At 39.1% G+C, this 20,447-nt stretch overlaps 1 protein-coding gene across 1 annotated transcript in view; it reads right to left on the minus strand.

Annotated features, from left to right (window-relative positions):
- LOC140321751 (protein sel-1 homolog 3-like) overlaps positions 1–20,447 on the minus strand; it is a 58,325-nt gene that overhangs the window by 14,820 nt on the left and 23,058 nt on the right. The window contains exons 9-17 of the mRNA XM_072398539.1: positions 19,913–20,053; positions 19,462–19,524; positions 18,655–18,828; positions 17,852–17,979; positions 14,241–14,324; positions 12,198–12,288; positions 11,168–11,255; positions 9,219–9,328; positions 4,935–5,062 (exon numbers count right to left, since the gene is read on the minus strand). Coding sequence (XP_072254640.1) covers positions 4,935–5,062; positions 9,219–9,328; positions 11,168–11,255; positions 12,198–12,288; positions 14,241–14,324; positions 17,852–17,979; positions 18,655–18,828; positions 19,462–19,524; positions 19,913–20,053 — 1,007 coding nt within the window. The remainder of the gene's footprint in view (positions 1–4,934; positions 5,063–9,218; positions 9,329–11,167; positions 11,256–12,197; positions 12,289–14,240; positions 14,325–17,851; positions 17,980–18,654; positions 18,829–19,461; positions 19,525–19,912; positions 20,054–20,447) is intronic.

Genomic DNA, 20,447 nt, shown 5'->3' on the forward strand with positions numbered 1-20,447 from the left:
TCTCCCTGGCGACAGGCAGACCAGAGGCCACACATTGCTACTGCTCTCACTGACCCACGCCCCGTCTCTGGTCATCCATCCTTTTGTCTAATGTCACTGCACTACTTGTCCACAATTTTATGGGTGTCATTCCTAACCCATGTCATCCAGATCATGAATAGCAATGTGTTTTCCTGCTGTTTGAGGGCAGAGACTGTTGCTAGTGGGTTGAGTTCTGAATGTCCTAATGTTTATGCTGCCTTCTGGAGGCTGTCAATCACTCAAAAATCCTATTTGCCTGTTGTTACTCCACTGTTACTACACTGTTCTCCTACACTTACTTAGCAAGTTTGGTGGTTCCAACAAGTATAAGGTCCTTGCTATTAATGGTATTAATGCTAATGCTATTAAAGACGGTTTTCTGACTGACTGAAAGCGATTCGCCGAAATTTTGCGAACCCACCGGAAGTTCGAGGAAGGAGACTGTCAGAGGCCTTATAGTTCATCCCTACCTTTAATATGTATAAAACAACTGTGATGTTATTTGCACTTGCTTTGTAAACGTTGTTGCCATTTTTCTATTTGGTCATTTATATACCATGTTTGTACTTTTTGTATACTTACATAAAAATAATTTCTATAATAAAAATACATTGAACCATAAATATCAGTTTACTGTTTGGAAGATACAGCTTACAATCTAAATTTATTTACCTTTATGAGGGGGCAAAAAGCCCTTTAAGAGTAGTCACCTATGCTGATGATGTATCTGTGGATGTTATTTCTAGTACAGGCAAGTCTCAGAGATTGGTATTTCAATCTTGCTATTGTAAAGAACTTACCCGTTCTGCAAGCCCGCGGTGTCCCTGGGGATCCCAGCCGCAGAGGGAGACGCCGCTGTAGCAGGCAGCATGGTCCTGGCCAAACTACTGTTCAGCCAGGCGGCATCCCTTGCATCTCTATGGACGTGGTTACTGAAACTCCTGCTCTCAGCACTCCTTTGCATGTGCAAAGTAGTGCACATCCTAGGGGTGCTGTGGGAAGGGGTGCGCGTGCTACCATGCGTGCCTCTTGTACCCCCGAGAGCGTGGCACTCGGCTGCCTCGCCGCGGGGCGGGACATAGTTTGAATTCCCTGCGGCCGAGATTCAGTCACTCTCCTATCAGACGGCGCCAGGTGGCGCAAGGTCATTGGTCACTCTGGCCATTTAAGGAGAGCCTGTCCTGTACGCCATTACCTGCTATAAGCCTCTGTGAACACAGTGTGCTTGGGTGCGTCCTTGTATTAGTTTATGCTTATCTCCTTTTGTCATCTCCATAGCGACCTGGTCTGAACCTGACTCTGCCTGAACTCTGCCTGCCCTGACCTCGGATTGTTAATGACCATTCTGCCTGCTGCCTGCCCTGACCTCGGATTGTTCTTGACCTGCCTTTGCCTTACCCTCTTGAACTTCGCTTATTTGGACTTAACCCTTGTCGTGCTTTATGACATTAAATAAAGCATGAATGAAGGATATCTGGAGTGAGTTGTGGTTTGTGTGCCCAGGCGCATCACAGCTATTAGAATTTTTCACATAAGTAACATAGAACAATACAATCCCTATGTCATATAACCCACTCTTAAGCGGGCTTACAGGTATCTGTTCAGCAAATCAATAATAACAGACAGATTGACATCAATCAGACATTAGTAGTCAAGGTGAACATTTCACAGGTTGCCAACCAAACAATAAACACAGCACAATGTGACATTTCTATTCGGTCCCCAAACCCTTGAGGCCCGGTTTGGGGGCTTCTCAGGAGGTTTCGCTATGCTTGGAATGATTGGACTTTTTAGGTCCAATATCTTTCAGTTATGGATAGGGCTGACTGACACATAAGGGAGAAGAAGGAAGCAAGCAGAGACAGGGATTCATGAGCAGGGATGATACTGGCAGCAGGGGAATGCAAGGTCGGTGGCACTAAGGTCCTGTGGGGATCTGTGACACATATGGTCAAATTTATCTGGGGGTTTTGTGTAGACTACATGTTAACCTATTCTTCACTATAACCCAATTCATTTTGGCAAAAAGTGAATCTAATGGGATTGCGTTCATTTGCCAAGACTTGGAAAGTGTTATACGGACCACCAGTAGAAACATTTTAGCCTGTTTCTGGGCTTGCCTCCTCAGGGGAACTCTGTAGTTCTATTTGCAGTACTTCAGAAATAATTTAAAAAATGTCTGACCAGAAGCTCTGTGCTATTGGACACGACTATCATATGTGTTCCATTGTGCCCCTTGAAGCATAGGCTCTAAAACATAGCGGGGAGGATGAGGGGTGATATTTAGACAAGCAAGCAGGTACCATTTATAGTTGGCTTGGACCAGTGAAGAGTTGAGTGATACTTTAGATAGAGAAAAAGTCATATAGCTCCAATCTTTCCAATCCCAGGGTGACCTAAATTAGCCTCCCACGAACACATATATTTTAACTTTGTTGTTGGGGTAGCCAAGGCTGCATATATAATAGATATTTGACCTTTGGTGTCTGCTAATGATCGACAGGAGCTCTCAAAAGGAGAGGAGCGCATTGGTCATATAGCTTGTCCAATTTTGACACTAACAAATTATTTGATTTGGCTGTTTTTGAAACATTCACTCTTTGGTAGCTCTCTTTGGTTAGACAAATATTCATAACTAAGCACTGATCGCACATCTATAACATCTCTGATGCACATAAAATCTTTGTATACCCATCTTTGAATCTCCCTCAGTCCCACCTGGGGGAGAACTTAGGGTTATCCCACATTGGCATTAGTGAAGTGGAGTTGGTACGCTGCTTATCCCAGATTTGGAGGGAGTGTATTAGGGTGGGGCAGCTTGTAACATGTCTGGATTTTGTACTTATTCACATAATGGATTCTATAGCCCCCAGGGAACTAGCTAACTCTTCTAATGCTACCCATTGAGGACAGGCTACCGGTAATGTACTAACAAAATGTTGTTTTGTAAGTGAAGTACCTTTTGTGGTATTTGTAGTGATAGCGTGCAGAAGAGATTTAACAACCTAGGTAACAAGTTCATCTTGATCGTAGCAATTTAGCCTAGCCAAGAGTTGGAAAGGCGTGACCAGCGTTTCAAGTCAGTGAGAATCTTTTTGAAGAAGGGCGTATAGTTAGCCCAATAAAGTGTCTGTTATGTAGGGGTCAACTAAATCCCCAAATACTGTTAAGATCCCTCCCCCCAGCAGAGATCAAGTTTCCCTTTCAATAGTTTTATCGTATGGGCTAGTAAATTTAGGTTGAGGGCTTGAGACTTATAGCAAGTTACTCGGAGACCAGAGAAACTAGTCATCTAAAAGTTTAAAAAGATTCAGAAGTATTATTAACGAGGAAATCACATAAGTATGTCGTCTGCGACTATTGCATATTTGTATTCCATCTGACGGCACTGAATTCCTCTTTTATCCCGATGAGAGCGAATAACCATTGTAAGGGCGTCAATAACTACAGCAAATAAAAGAGGTGACAGTGGACACCCCAGTGTTGTCCCTTTTCTAATGGAAATGTTGGGGAGAGAAAACCTCGCAGTGATGTTTTCGCTTTGGGCTTATCTTATAAGAATATACCAATCTTGTTGTTTGATCAGGAGCCTGCCTATGTTGCAAAAAAAAAAAAAAAACACCTGGTCCGGATGGATATAGACTCCCAAAAAGAAGTTAAAACATACGGATAATATCTTTGTCATGATTTTTAATTCACAATTTAATAAAGAGATGGTGTTAGGAGATGCTTATCTGGCCGACAACTCCGTGCTGTGTGCCATCGCAATATAAAACACTGTTTGTTCTGTCCGGAGATGTCATTTGCAGCAGCAAGGAGAACTAAGATAGCAGCAGCCCCTTCTTCCCTGTAGCTGTGCAGCCTGATGGATTTATGGCATCCCATTTTTGGATTACCTGGTAATTCTGTACTGTGTATCTTTGGGCTCCTGGTCAGCTGCAGGCCTATCCCCAGGGGTCCTGGGGGCAACCGAGTGCTGGGAGACGTCTCCCGAGGCTGAGTAGAGGCTGCTATAGACTGCGGCGTTAGATTAGGGGACTGGTGTCTGGAGAATACTGGTACTGATCAGGGACTTACAGATAGGTTTATAGTTGGCTATCTCGGTTGCATTTTCCCCGGTTTAGGAATAACGCTAATGTAAGCTCAATTTGCTTCTGGAGGGAGTGTCCCTGTCTTAGGAAATTAATGTAGCTTACGAGGTGGGAGGGCCAAAGGCCTTGTAATAAGTGTTTGAAAATACATCTAAATCAGGTGTGCTGTCTGTTTTACCCTCCCTGGTGGTATTACTGAGTGTGGCTTGGGGTTAATTTTAACCCTTAATTTTACTTTTAAAAATACTCATCATTCAGACCACCAGGGAGGTTAAGCAGTATGAGAATTTTAAGGGCCTCTTTACTGAAAAAGGGTTTATCTAAAATTTCCTCATGCTTAGTTTTCATTTTCGGCATAATATTGTTTTTAAGGCATCCACCCCTACTTGGGGGAATGGGTCTGAGATCTCTTACAGTTTGTTATTAAAGCCTTCAAACACGGTCAGAATTTTCTCTGGGTTCTGGGACAGTCTGCCATCCTTGAGTTTAATTTTTGGCAGGGCGTGTAGCTTGAGCTTAGGGTTTATTGGCTGGAAGTCTACCCGGTTTGTCCCCCTATGTATAAAATTTGTGGGCTACCCATCATTTCTCCACTCTTTACGCATATTGATTTCAGTAAGCAATTATTCTATTTGGGGACGAAGGTCTAATTGTGGAATATACTTATGGTGAAGCTGTAGCTTATGATATTCTTGTAATTTAGCCTCAATAAGTTGATCTCAGGTTTTTTCTGGTGGGTCCCTGTTTTATTAAGTTCTCCTCTAAAATAAGCTTTGTGCACAGCAGCACAATATCTCTTTGTAGTGACTGGTATCTTCTTACCTTCTGTACAACTCCATGATAATGGTGTAGTTATTGCCACAGATGGAACTGTTGAAGCCAAGCTTGTGTAGAATTAATTGAGATGGAGTAACTCCTTCTTCTATCAGGATCCCAAGATTATATAGACCCTGCAATTACAGAATGCATTAGATGTCTTTGTTTACCTACTGTACAGAGCAAGAGGAGTCTAAAAGAAGAACAGAAATGCTGATTTCAGCCTCCAAAATTAATATGCTCACACACCTATCAATGTCAAAGTGCAGAGACTGAGACACAATATGTTCAGTAAATGGGAAAGAATAGTGTCATGGAGGAGTTCCGCTGCATGGAGGAACTCTACTCTAAGAATAGATTAACTGCGGGGGGGGCTAAGAAAAGAGACTAGCAGCATGGAAGAAGAAGAAACTATCTGCTTTAAGGAGCTCAGCTATAAGGAGAGATTACTCACATTGGAGGGCTTTTAAAATGATAAATAGGTGTTGTCGAGCTAAGAAGGTCACCACAAATGGGGCTTTTCTGTAACAGGGACGTTACAGACAGTTTTAAGAACCTCTGAAGGAAAACTGGCTAAGTATGGCTGATCTAAGGAGTATTTGATTGCTTATGGAGATCCATAGGGAATGTGTAGAACAATATATATATATATATATATTGATTAATAAATATGATTAAGCATGTACTTTCATAAGAAAAATAAAGTACACTCTCTATTAATTCAAAGGTTCTATGTATCAGCATAATAAATAATTATTAAATTATTAAATCATTATTTCAAAATAAATCCAAGCCATCACTCCACCAGTTTCTGCCAAACTTGGTTATGTGCATTATGGCCAGACATATCTCCTTGTCCCAAGAATATTGTGCCATAAGTCTTGTGATTTATTCAGATGCAACTTTGCAAACCTAAGCCATGTTACCTAGCAAATTTTGAAGGGAAGAGGCTTGCTCCCAGCAACCCTCCCAAACAAGCTATACTTGTTCAGTCTTTCTAATTGTACTGTCATGAACTGTAAACATGCTAAATGAGGCCTGTAAAACCTGAGATGTTCTCTTTTTTTAAAGCAATTTCTATGAGCGTTGCATTGTCTAACTAACTTTGGGGTGCATTTGTTAGGATGTCCACTAATTGACATACCTCAGCTGGCTTAAATGTTTTCCACATGTAAATAATTTCTACTTTATATGATGGACTTTAATTTCTTAATGGCATTATAAACCTTCACAGATTTATGGGCAGCAACAGTTGCTTCTCATGGATCGTTGATGACGCTTTTTTAGTAATACACACCTAAATACACCAGATAACTGCTAAAACCTCTGCTTTCATACAAGTGGTCACACTTGCTGATAAACAATGCATCAAGTGCATTTAATTACCAGCACCTGGCTGCTACTTTCCCTCTTTATTCTCTTAGAAGTGGTAAGGGTGAACCTAATTTTTCACACACTGCTTCTGCATTTTGACCTACTCTTTAGCTGCAGTTTGTTGTAATTACTTAATAAAAATCATCTGGACCTTAGTGGGTATAGAAATATGCCTTGATGTGCAAAGTCTTAAAATGTCTTTTTTTTCTCATAAGCTAAATCAAGACAACTGGGAGGTATTGTGGGCTAGAGATGTATCTATGGACAGTAGTCATGCAAGCAGTAGAGGGGTGAGACCTGCTCTTACAATCTACGGGGATCAGGTGTTGAGAACAAGAGGTAAGGGAGGCACTAAGCTATGTACTTTCTTTTTCAATTCCAAGATGTTGTGTATCCCAAAAAAATTCATCATGCTTAAAATTAGGTAAATACAACATGGCATATTACACAATATCATTTTTTCACAAGGACTAAGTCAAAATGCAGAAACCGTGTATGAAAAATGAAGTACACTCTTAGCACTTCCATTTGAATTAGATGGGTAAGTAGCAGTCAGGTGATGCTAACCAAATACACCTAATTTACTGATTATCATCAGCAGTGATAACCCTTATAAAAGTAGAAGTGTGGTCTGGAGTATACATTTGTGTGTTAACACAATAGCAAGTAGGAAAAGCAGTGATTTTTACTTCTACCTGTTATTTAAAAAAAAAAAAAAAAACGAAACCAAGTTACAAACAGGGTAAAAAAAAAGCAGAGAAAGTTTGTAACTAAAAAATACAAATACAAAGTAAAGTAAAAATACATAAAATACACTTTTACATAATATCTTTTATAATCAGTTTAACAGATCATATATTCTCAACAAAAGGGTATAAGGGTAAAGGTAAAATATGGGGAGTAGGGAAAGGAAAAAGGGGAAAATATAGGACATTGTGAATCAGAAGGGGATAAGTATGACCACCGTTACGTCTTTACCAATGTTAACAAAAAAAATGAACAATATTAGCTTGCATTTAGGATTACTAAGCTATTTAGAATATTGCTTTGTAAACTTAATAAATTAATTTTGTTTTGTGAAAAACATACATTTAATACATTGAGGTATAGGAATAAATTACACTATTTGGACAAGTTCAAAAATGGAGTTTCAGAAAGGTCAATTTACAGTACTATAGGATATGTGAGCCTATTTGTGAGCCTATTTACAATAGCCTATTTGCCCATGTGTACTTTTTAGTTACCAATGATCACAACAATGATGCCTTTTGGGCAATAAGTAATGTTTGCCTCCAGGCATAAGTGGATATGAATATCTCTCATTCTATCTCATGTTTAGACATAGTTGTAGTTTTAATGGTTTTTTTGTATTTGATTAAAACCCTAAAAAACATGAAATGCCCTTTGGGGTTGGTGTAAAATTATGGAGAATTTTGAAGACCAAGGGATGTATCTTCATACTTTTAGAAATATGTTTTGTGGTTAAACATTGATGTGGGTTCAGTAGCTGTGCTTACCTGGAGATTTATTAAAGCAGACTTAATTTCAAATAATGACCTGGGAAGATGTGATCTTCTAAATGTGACCATAATTCATAATTGCCACATTTACTGGCTAGATCTGCCAAATGAATAATATGTTTGAGGTCTAACTAATTATTAACAGCTATAAGGACCCCAGCCCTTAGGACCATTAGCAAGGTAAATATGAAATAATCCAGGCAAAAATAATCTAGGAGAGCTAGCTGCTGCAAAATGAGATTATATACTAACTTTTTGTGTGGGCTGAGACATGCCTTCAAGACAAAGTCTACTACTGAAGGTATTTGGAACTCACTCCTTTGTTTAACCTTTTTAAATGTGATTTTTTTTTTGTTTTTCTTTTTTTCTTTCATCCAGGGAAACTGAAAATGTTGTTTCCATGCTCCATGCACAAATCTATCCACTTTCCTGGTTTCCTAGCAGAACTTGGCCCATGTATACTTGGCTCTACTAGCTTGTGTTGGTGGTGTTCTAGTACTGATTGTACTAGAATATGTAGCTTAAACAAATTATGTGTCTATACTTGTTTTCCAATCATGGATTGTGACAGTAGAATGGCTAAGACAGATTTATGTTTTGTTGTTTTATGTTGCTTAAATTTTATTTTTTTCCTTTTTTACATTTTTTCATTGTATTTTTCCTTTTTTTTATTATTGTTTATACATGTGTTTGTTATTCTTAATAAAAAAAATAATTACCATAATTGTATTATCTGCACATGTAGAAAAAGGCTAAATAAGTCTGGCTTGTTTAGAAGTTTTGGCAGAAAGAATCCTTCTGAAAATGACATTGCAGCATGGCTTAAGTCTGAAATATGCATTTGAAAAAAACATAAGATTTCTGATAGATGAGACCAAAGATGGATGTGAGAGATAATATCATTCAAAAAATGGAAGTTATTGCTGGGTGTGATATAGTAAAATCTGTTGTGTAGAGTTTTACATCTGAGGATAGATTCAAATGATTTTATTAAGTAAACCCTTGGAATTACAAGAGGGTGTATTTCCTTTTTCTCATGACAGCATGAAAAAGTGTGAAAAGTAACAGTGAAAGGTGAAAAAAAAACACCTGCCACTTTAACAAATTTTTTTTGTGTTTTAATTTTTTATGGTCCACAAAATTGGGGTACGGGTTTATATATATATATATATATATATATATATGGTTGTGCACTATTTGTAACTTCCTTACTGTTTGTGTAATCATCATTTTTCATCTCAATGTACAATTTACACATAGCTGTTCGTACGTATCACCTACATTGTTGTTTATTGGTGCTATGTATTGTTCAGTGCAATGGAAGATGATGAAGTTATATAAATCGTTAACAATGTTAAAAGTAATGAGATGGGAAAGATAAGGTTTGGCAGTAAACCTGAGGTTCTTGTTGTAAAGCCGCTGCAGCGTACATCTGCACTGCAGCCTGTATATCCCTCTTTCGCCGTACGTGCTGGGTATAGAAGAGATCGCCCATCCTAATCTGAGCTGCAGCAATAAAAAAAGAAGGATTAGAACATGGCATTATTATTATCTGTGTGCTCAGATATACAAAGAATATCAACCTGAAACCACCAGTCCATTGAATTTAATAATATTGATCAGTGTCACATAGTTGTATTCTATTCATCAAACTATTTATGTTTTTAATTTGCATTAACAGGTAATTTTTTAGATCAAGTTTTCCAAGGTTTTGCCATATCTAATAGTCCAATCAGTATTACTACACAAGGGTTTAGCAAGTCACTAAAAAAAAAAATTGCAAATGCAACAATCCCTAAAAACACAAAGCCCATAGGTCAGAAGTCAGATTGGTCTTAAAATTGTTTATTAATAATTTAGAAAGCTGAGATCATGATTTAGTCTATAGGCCCAATTTATTAAAGCTCTCCAAAACTGGAAAAGATAAACTATCATGGGAGGACCTGGGTGATCCAGAAAATCTGGAATGTGTCTGGTCTAGGATGTAAAACATTTGCCAAATGATCATAAATGATTATAAGAAATCCATTGCATGTTTGATGGATCAGTTGGGTTCTCCCATGATAGTCTATCTTCGCCAGTCTTTGAGAGCTTTGATAAATCAGGCCCAATGTTTCAATCAGAATTATAATTAAAAGTTTAAAGATATTGATGTGGGTAATTATAGGGTGGTCTGCATGCAAATATAATGATGCAGTGTTGACAGTATTCATTGTGCATGAAAGTAAAACATTATGTATCAGAATTGCTTGAATAGATTATAAGGGGAGAGACACCTAATAACGTAATAAGGCAACAGTCCCCTTAATATGGCTGCAATTACCATAATATCGACACAATATCCTTTTTAGGGCTACAATTACATGATTATGTTAATTAGGGATACAATCAATTAAATATGCGCACCATCACCACCTTATATCTACAAAAGCGGGTGCCACTATTTTCCTCAGTGGATGTAAACTAAAATTTTAACCTTACATAACAGTAGAGACAATAACCTTCTTTTTTTTTGGGGGGGGGGGAGAAGGGGGCTGGTAAAACCCCTTTATAAAAAAAAAAAAGGTTAAAGCCCTTCCTTTCCCCCCGCAGCGATAAAGACAGAATGGGAGCACAGAGCCTCCTGGGATACTCACATGCAACCCAGGAGGCTTCTGTCTGTTCCTTCTGTGCATGACCCAAATCGGACAATGGGGAAAAAAAATAAATAAATAACATGCTGATCTCACACATGCGCAGAGAGATCGGCACTTTATTTCACCATAAACCACAGGCTACGTCACCAGATCTTGCACCTGCGCAGTGCAGGGCCATATTTAGTTTTTTAAAGCAACAAACACCTTACTATGGCTTATATCATCTTTTTAGAGATACAGTCACCTGATTACAGATACAAATATTAGGTCTAAAATCCTCTTATTAGATAAACAATCACCTATTCTGGCTATTAGCAATTTTAATAAAGCTGCAAACACCTCATTTGCTATAATATTTTAATCACTTAGGTATAAAATCATCTTATTGTGGTTACCCTAACCCCAGTACAGCTACAATCACTATATACAATTCCGCCCTGTGTCATTGTTTGTATCTGTTTGTCATTTGCTACCGCTATTTAATGTTGGTAAAGTAAAATGGACCATGATTAATGAAGGCTTTTTTACTTTCTTTTTCCTTCCTCAGTATTACCTGTGCATACAGGTTTCTGTCTATAGTATAAAGGTTTTCTAGTATGTTTATTTCCTTTATGGTTGAACTCGATGGCCTTGACACTTGCACAATAAAATCCTGGTCCAATTTCCCCCCCTGATAAGCATGCATCTAACTGCTAAGCTGGTTACTCACCATAAGCTGAGGGTCGGTCGCTGAGTGTTGACAGGTTGTAGTATTTCCACTCACAGTCAATTTGCAGATAGCGAGTGACCAGGCCATCCTAATAAACAATAAAATGCTTAGACACCAGAAATCTAATTTTAAGAAGAACCATTTATAAAATGCCATATAGACAAATCTGCCAATCAGCTACATTGTTGATGTCACGTCACTATTTTCTAGCCTGTGCTGTATTTATCTAAGGGCACTGGATAGAAAAGATAAAGTCCTAATTAGTAAATGAGAAAACAAGAAAATATACTAAGAAAATGGCTCATTAGGGTGTAATCCCCAGCACCCAGCATGCCCCTAGTGTGAAGGACGGCCTCTCAGCCCGCACCCTGACTTTCCAGCACCCTCAGCAACAGCCCACGTACCGCAAGCTGAGAGGGGCCGCCACGGGGCAAGGTTACCACTCTGTTACCCCTTGCCCATCACAGGTAGACCGTTACCCTTGACAACCGCAGTTATGATTCTGCTTCTTTAAAACTCTGTGTGTCACGCGCTGCCACTCCACACAGGGATGTCTCAGCAATCACAGGGCTCTCTGCAGTGCTCAATGTGTCAGTGCCGTTGTCCTTAGCAACAAGATGGTATCAGTGACAGCTCCCTCTGCTGGGCTTACATAGCTTTTTCTATGCAAACCACAGAAGTGGGACTAATACAACAAAATAAAGACATCACAGAGACCAAACCAGGCATGTCTGGGACTTATGGTTCACCAGAACAGGCTAACTATGGTTTCCAGGCTTTCATGAGGCCTAGGAGAATAGTTCTTGGTCTCAAAATGCTCCCCTTAACTAACTACGGATCAGTGTTAGATTCAGTGGTGAAAGAAAGTAGAACATATAGACACTGGAAGGAATATCATAATCCCTTACACTCAATAATCCATTTGGTTGACAAATGAAAAGTTTGAAAAACTTAGAATGAAAAGCAGGGAATGTTGTTTATGATTAGTCTTTTCTGATATGACTAGCTAAAGGTTTCTGGCGGTACTCACTGGGTCCAAATCACAGATAAACGCAGCGTTAAACTGACCAATCTCAATTCCCATTTCTGCCGCCTGGAGATAATATAAAAGAGCTGCTGACCTAGACACAGAAAACAAACGGATTGTATTATGTAACTGATCACAATCTTTGGGAAATCAAACAAATTCTAGAAGACTTTTGTGAAAAATAATATTGACAGGGATGATGTATATATGATGTATACAGTATATGATGATGATGTATATATGATGTATACAGTATATATGATGATGTATATATGATGTATACAGTATATGATGATGATGTATATATGATGTATACAGTATATGATGATGATGTATATATGTAGATAAATGCCACCTGCCTTTCCTAGAATTTTCTACCTAGCATGTCATTGGTCCTCATTATCTCATTTAACATGTCAACAGTATCTACATGTCATCAGGTATAACATGTCATCAGTCCTCTGCAGCTCTTGCCATTAGTCATCACCGTCTCTTATATCCTTCTATCTTCTATCGGTCCTCAGTATGTCTCTTATAGCATGTCATCAGCTCTCAGCATTTCTTATAATGTGTGTCATCGGTCCTGAGTGTCTCTTATTGTGTGTCATCATTCTTCAGCATCTATTATACCATGCATCAATCCTCACTACATACTATAGCATGTCATTCTTTAGCAGCTCTCCTATAACATGTCATCAATCTTCAGCATCTCTTATAGTACATCTAATATCTCCTCATAGGTAAGCGACTCCATGCAGCTAGTCTCTCCTCATTGCTGAGCCCTTCCATGAAGACACTTTCATCCATTTGCATCTGTTGCATTTAGAGCTTGCATTTTATATCTCTATATGTTTTTTGTGTAATTTTTTGTTTGTTTGTTTTAATGTAATTAGTAATGAAACAACAAATGTATGTTTTCAACATGGGAGTCTCTAAAGGGTTAGGGGTGGAGTGAGCCCCAACCCTCAATCCTAGTTTAAACACTCCTCCAACCTTTCCATGAACCTCTAGTAGACCCCTTCCAGTGATATGCAGACCATCTTTAGCATCTTTAGTTGTATCCTGAACAGCCACTCCAGTGCTCTTGAAACCACAATTGTTCCCTCTTAACATGGGCCTTCCACAATCCATTCAGCTCTCTGAGCTCATGATGTTTTTCTTGTGTTGCACATGGCAAAATTTCCAGAGAAAATTACCTAGGAAGTCCTTCCATACAACTTCTACCCTCCTTCTAAAAAATTGATGAAAAGCATTCTTTATTGTCTAAGTGTCTTGTCACTGGTCACAACATGGTCCAAGACAGCTGTGTCATGCCAAGCCCCTTCCTAGGAATTTGTCTACCAGGACCACCACATGCCAAACCTGGCACCTTGGTAAGTGTGTCTGGCAGCTCACAACATCTTCCCACAAGATAGCCTAAGGTAAGTTGTTTGGGTACTCAAACACAGGACAGGCCCCACCATGTCCTCTAACTATGGTAATCCAGCTTCCTTGGTCATACTGACTTTCCTTTTCATCCTCCTCATCTACCCAATTACTTGCAAGGGAACCGAAGACTCCTTTCATGGTTCTCACAGCAATATTCATTTTTACACAGCATCGAAGCTGGGAAACCAACCCACTGCCAGCAAGTGAGCTCCTAATTTTCTGCTCTAGAAATCTCTTGTAACTTACCAGAAGACTCTCACAAAATTGGAGTCAGATTTGTGTTTGAGTAAATACAAATGATGTGGGTATGGGATGCTATGAATTTGAAACAGCAGCTCTGTGTATGTTATCTGGCTACAACTTGTGTGCCAGGGCTGGACTGTCTCTCTAGTTTGGATAAAGGGAATGCTACATGCTTTGTGTCTGGCACAGGTTCCAGGATATCCATTCTCCACACTGTAGTAATGAAAGTTTTATCTGGATGTGTTATGTGTGTAGTAATATTCTGTAATGAGTTAAAATAGAGCCCTAACCCATTATACACTGGGCCCCAGAAGGCTTTACTGGCCCATGGGGACAACACCCATATACATAGACAGCAACTTGACTATTTATTACCATGACTGATCCAGGTAACTATCCAGAGCCTTCCGCAGTATGGCTCCCAGGTACCCGTTCTGTTCTCCGGCCCACTTAGTCCATCTAAGATAGAAAATAAAGATTTAAGACTTGCCCATAGTTATTATACCATTTCCTTTGTTTTTTCTACTACCTAGCTGTATCTTTTTTTTACCATTTTTTGTTTATTTTTGCAGTTAACCAATATATACCAAACAAAAACAGTATAGTTTTAAAACGTATGGAAAAAGCTGAGAACAACGATTTCAAAGAACCAAATTCTCCATACATCGGAATTTAACACACAGGGGATAGGGATACAGGGTGGGGAAAACTAGAGGACCCTAGAGGGTGGGGTGAGGATGTGAGTACCTATCAGGAGGGCAAGGATTCCCAATGGCAGAAGTAGAGAGTAGGAGTGGGCACTTTCAAGGGATGAAGTTTCAACACAAAACATCCAAAATACCATGAGCAGTAGATTTGCCCCTATGTCACTTGAGATAGATTGGTTTTATAGTCCAGGAAATCTTGATATTGAAGCCAACAGAACCAGGTATGGCGGAACTTCTCTTTGCTGTGAATGGTTGATGTAAGGCAGGGGTCGGCAAAGTTTTATGGCCACTAGCCCATTTATGGGGTTTGCGGGAGCACACTAGGCTGGACCCGCCCTAATTACTCCACCCATCACCAGGAAACAACCCCTGAAGTAAAATCCCTCACCTCCATATGCATTGCGGAGGAGACAGATTTACCTTCAGGGAGTCTTCTCTCCCTCCAGGAGCGGCTCTGGTGGATCGTATGGCTCCCTACTGACTGGGCCTTATTTGGTCGAAAGGCTGGAGTTTGCCGACCCCTGATGCAAGGTATTCCATGAGTATAATTTTGTTATTCTTATGAAACCAAAGTCCAATGGATGGCCGTGTTGACTGTCTCCATAGTAAAGGCACACATGCCCTAGCTGCGTTACCAAGTGTTTAGGAACCGATCTGCGATATGCTTTCTGCGGTCTATCACTGGGATGGAAAAGGAAGAATGCTGGGTCATCTGGTATCGGTAAATCCGTAAACCTTTGCATATCCCCCATATTGACCCAAAATGGTCTCAGTTTGGAACAAGACCAGAATATATGTAATAGGGTACCCCTATCGGTGTCACACCTCCAGCATTAATGCAAGATACTCAGGAAAATCTGGTGAAGTCTTGTCGGGACCCTATACCACCTTGTAAGTATTTTGTATCCCAATTCTTGGATTTTGCTACAAATTTGTGAGCCAATGAAACTAATTGAGAGGATTGAGTTTCCGTGACCATAATTCCCAGGTCCTCTTCCCATGTTCTCAGGTAAACAGGTGAGAAACCCGGGGTAGGGGAGTGTCACAGCAGAGTGAGCTCTGAGAGTGTATGACATGTCTTCGCCACACACCTTCTTTCAAAAATTGTTAAAGATGGAGAAAAGTGCTGCGCGTGGGGCAGGGACTTCAGGAAGTAGAGAAGTTGGTTAGCTCTCCAGTGGGATAGATTAAAGGGTTGGTTTGGGTCTGTTAGCTCTGCTATGGAGGACCAACAATTAAGTATAATGAAGTGGTGGACCCTACTTAGTTTGTGTTTTGCCAGGACCCAAACCTGAGTCCTCTAGGCCTAGCAGGAAGGATAAGTGACCAATTACTGGCAGTAGGGGTGATTTGATGATGGGAAGGGCCTAAAACAAATATAACAATCGTGGGAGCACATTCATTTTTATAGCGCTAATGCAGCCAAACCACAAGCAGAAACCTTTGTTCCATCTCTGGATATCAGTCCCAGTTCAAATATCTGAGATAAATTTCATTGTATGTGAGTACCTAGCTATTTAAGTACTGTTTCAGACCATCTGAAGTACCACGACTGGGAGATTTGAGTCATCAGTTGTGCCTGGAGTGTGATATTCATGGCCTCAGATTTAGAATAGTTCACTTTGAAATTAGATAAATTGTCATATTCCTTCAGCTCCTTCATAAGATTAGGAAGAGAGAGTACCTCCCATCCTAAGTCCAGAAATGTCCTTATTGTGTCTACTAGAATATTGGTTTGAGGGTCAGGATGAAGATAAGGGGTGAGAACAGGCAAGCTGTAAGTGTCTTAGCAAATCAAGTTCTAGTAGTAGAAACAGAGATGAAGGAAAAAGCCAAAGCCTGTAAATTGTGCCTGTCACTAATTAAGACATACTTAGAAATATAAGCTCAGAGCCTGAACCTTTAAACAAATCAGTATTGTATGTTTCAAAATTTCTTTTATTTTATGTTTACATTAGGTTTAGGGCTTACATTACAGTGAAGAGTCTTTAGGCAAATATTACATTATATCAAAACATTTGCCCTAAATTCGTTGTAGATTTAACCTCTAACCATAACCACATATAACACAATATAAAGAAATATGCAACATTTTATTTGAATTACATAACTGCTAAGGAACATTACACTATGGTCCTGATTTATTAAAGCTCTCCAAGGCTGGAGGGAATTCACTTTCATTAGTGAACCTGGATGATCCGGAAAACCTGGAATGGATTTCTTAAAAGTAATTTGCTATTTGATAAAAAAATTTCAATCCTGGACCAGATCCATTTCAGCTTTGCTGTATCACCCTGCTTCACTGATAAAAGTATATCTTCTCCAGCAATTTATAAATTAAGCCTTATGAATGACATGCAATACTTGATGGAAAACAAATAAAGTTAAACCCCGTCTTAATCCATCTAAATTGCGGTACACGGCAGTATTAAAAAGACCAGCTACCAGCTAGGGAACTCGCAATGAACCATTTACTGGTGGCCCCAGTCACAATGCAGAAGAAACATAATGATATGAAATATCAATTAAAATAATAATATGACCCTCCCCAAGGTCTGGATAGAAAACCCTGTGCAATAGCATGGTTCCTCCTCAAGTAACCAGAGTAGTAGTGCAATAGCAATTTAAATTGGGTTTCAAAAGCCCTGATGGGGTTTTGCCAAACTCTAAAGTGCTTTTCAGCACATTTGGCGGGTATAACATTTTCATTTTTCACACCTTTACATTGCCACTGAACCATTACTGACCTGCTTTAGGAATTCAGTAGTAAGATTTATTAGCCAATAGAATAAAGGTAGTCCCCAGGTGAAGGACATCTTCTAGATACCAACCGGGCTTCCCTGCTCCCTCATGTGCGGGACAGAGGCTTGCAGGGGCGGTTTGCATGACTTGCAGAAGAAATCTTTTGCTAAACACAGCTGAGACTGAGCTGTTCTGCAAGCTCTTGTAACTCTTTAATGACAAGACAAACCCTGCAGTTGTTTCTTTTTGCATGTCAAAGCACAGCTTGCTCCACCAGTTAATGAATGTCTAGGCTCCCTAAAGTTTTTTTTGCTTTGTGATGAACTCACAGTGAGGATTTTATACAGTAACTGACACCACACTGCCTAATAATATGTTGAGACAAACATCTGTCTTAATTACATTTAATAAAATAATGTACCTGTTCTGACTTACATACAAATTCAACTTAAGAACAAACCTACAGTCCCTATCTCGTAGGTAACCCGGGGGATACCTGTAAATAAATCCAACACATATCCAATGAGTTGCACTTACAACACAGCATCATATGGCAATCGGTCCACCACCCCAGGGAGGCCCTGTATCCAGAAGGTGGAAACATGTACAGCTGCATCAATGTGACCGCGAGTCGCTGATTTAAAGTAGTATCGGTAAGCTGTGGACTGGGAAAACATCAAATATTAAAGCCACACATTTGCAAAAATGTCTGACAATAAAAAAACACACAACCTGAACTTAGTAATGTTTATATATATATATATTGACAGGCATCTCCAGTTGGTCCAATTTACCATTATTGAGAGGGGTTTCTTACAATGTTTGCAGTTTTATAAGAAAACCTGATGCTAGTGGCAGGTCTGTGTATCAGTATGCAGAGGGTTAAGCACTGGCCACACTGTACATGGCTCCCAAAATCCTTGCACTAGGTTTCATTCCATTTAGCACCAGGATGTTTCTTCAATGGAGGGGCTGGAATTCCTCTTACATGCAGACCGGGCTGTTGTTCTTGAAATGGGCTCTAATTTTAGGCATCTTTACTTTATTTAAACCTTATTTAGGAGATAGCATTGGAAATGTGTCAAGCCTGCAAGCTCACCAACCCCCTAGTTAATGAGATTACAAATGTATAGGTTTGAAGAACTTAACCTTTTCATTTAAAATTATTTAACATTGTTAACATTTTTATAAATTCAAACATTTCCAATCCAAGCTTTCCTAAACTATATTCCTAAAACTAAAAGCAGAGAAGTTTCTGGTGCACAATTGGGGTGCTATACACATAACTTCACCCATTAATTAATTAAATGAATTAAAATGGAGTTGAATGTTGGACTCACCAGGTACTTAGGCTTTCCAGGGTACAGGCCATGATAGTAGAGAATGCCCAGGTTAAATGGAGCCTCTTTATTACCCAGTTTATCAGCCTTTTCCCAAAATTCAACAGCTTTCTGATAGTTCTTTTCATACTGTTCATAGTACCAGCCAAGACTGTTGAGGGCTGGGACAAAGTCCTGTAGTAGATATATAGGTTACTCTTACACTAAAAACAGCACAGCCCAGTCCCAGTACAAAATACCTAATCTTGGCTTTACAATAAAAATGTCACTCAAAACAAGCAGCCAAGAGCCAACGCCGAAAATTATCCAAACCTGGTGTGAAAAAATGACAGCTGGAATTTATAAAGTTGGTCAAAGATACCAAGGCTTTTCATACAATATAAATTAGATTAGAAAAAAGTATATTTTAAATGGATAGTTCACATTTTTTTCAATCAGCACATATGACTGTAGAATGTGACAAATGCTCTTGGGGGTCTATTTAAAAAGCAGTGAATCTGACATTCACTGAAACATTTTGTGGCAGATAATCTTTCAGGTCCATGTGTTTCAGTTAGTGTAGTAATTAATTCTTCACCAGGAAATGTTTCAGTGAATGTCAAATTCACTAGTGTATAAATAGACCCATTAGTATATTACATTTTTGTTTAATTGTGGAGAAGAAATTGCCATATCCATGGCTATCATGATTGTGCGTCTAGTTGGCCTGTTTTCATGTGCTTCCATTGACATATTAAGGGAATCTTTAACAAAGACACTGAAGAAGAGAAGTTTCAGTTCACTAGAGTGATTCCATATTCGTCCTACCATGTCTGCAGCTTTCCTCAGATATTCCATGGCCTTAGGAATGTCCTGTTTTACCCCTTGTCCCTGAAATACAAACCATAAGAGCAATAGCTACAATGCCATTTAGACATAAAAACAAATCAATAGAAAAATATACATTCACCAAAACATCAAAATCCTTTCTATATATACTCCTATTCTAAAGGAAAAAACTAAAATCATCCTGTACAATTAATTCTTTCATTTTAAATGCAATAAATGAGTAGACTCATTGTTTAACCTGCCCTTAATAAAAACATACTTTACACTCATATTGCCCCCCACAGTCACACTCCAATATTATTTCTCTTATATAGCTTCCACATATTTATTGCCCACATGGACGGCCTATCATGGTGGTTGGAGAATATTTGCAGAGTTGGATGCAGAGATCTCACAGCTGCAGTGAATTCTCTCTTTTAGTGTCACTTACCCGTAATAAGACGATTCCATAATCATACATCATAACAGGGTCTTTTTGCTGCATTGCCCCCTTTTCATAAAACTTAACAGCAACTTCAAGATTGGAGGAAATTCCTTGTTGACCCCAAAACAGCATCCGACTGACAGCTTGCTGGAGAACACACAAAGATGGCAGAGATGAATAACATGGCCACCAACCCTGCCAGGAATACTGAATAATGATTATACTGTGCTACTACTGCTATGTAAATATCCTACAGCTGTGTTCACTGAAAGAACTTGTCTTGTCACCATCAATCACAAATAGCTTCCTGCACAATATAGAGGAAAACAGAGATATAAAGAAAGCCAAATCAACAGAAATTTCATACTAATCCCACTATATAGAACAAGAGAAGTGAAACTGTCCATACATACAGAATAATACTAAAAAAGGAACTTGGCAGGTGATGGGTGACATTAATATATTATCTCAGCTTCACTGAAACTCTCCAACCCCCTGTCCAGATCCCATCGCCATCTTTATTCTTGGTCAGGTCAGAGAC

Source organism: Pyxicephalus adspersus, chromosome 1 (genome assembly GCF_032062135.1).
Source record: "Pyxicephalus adspersus chromosome 1, UCB_Pads_2.0, whole genome shotgun sequence".
NCBI classification, from domain to species: Eukaryota; Metazoa; Chordata; class Amphibia; order Anura; family Pyxicephalidae; genus Pyxicephalus; species Pyxicephalus adspersus.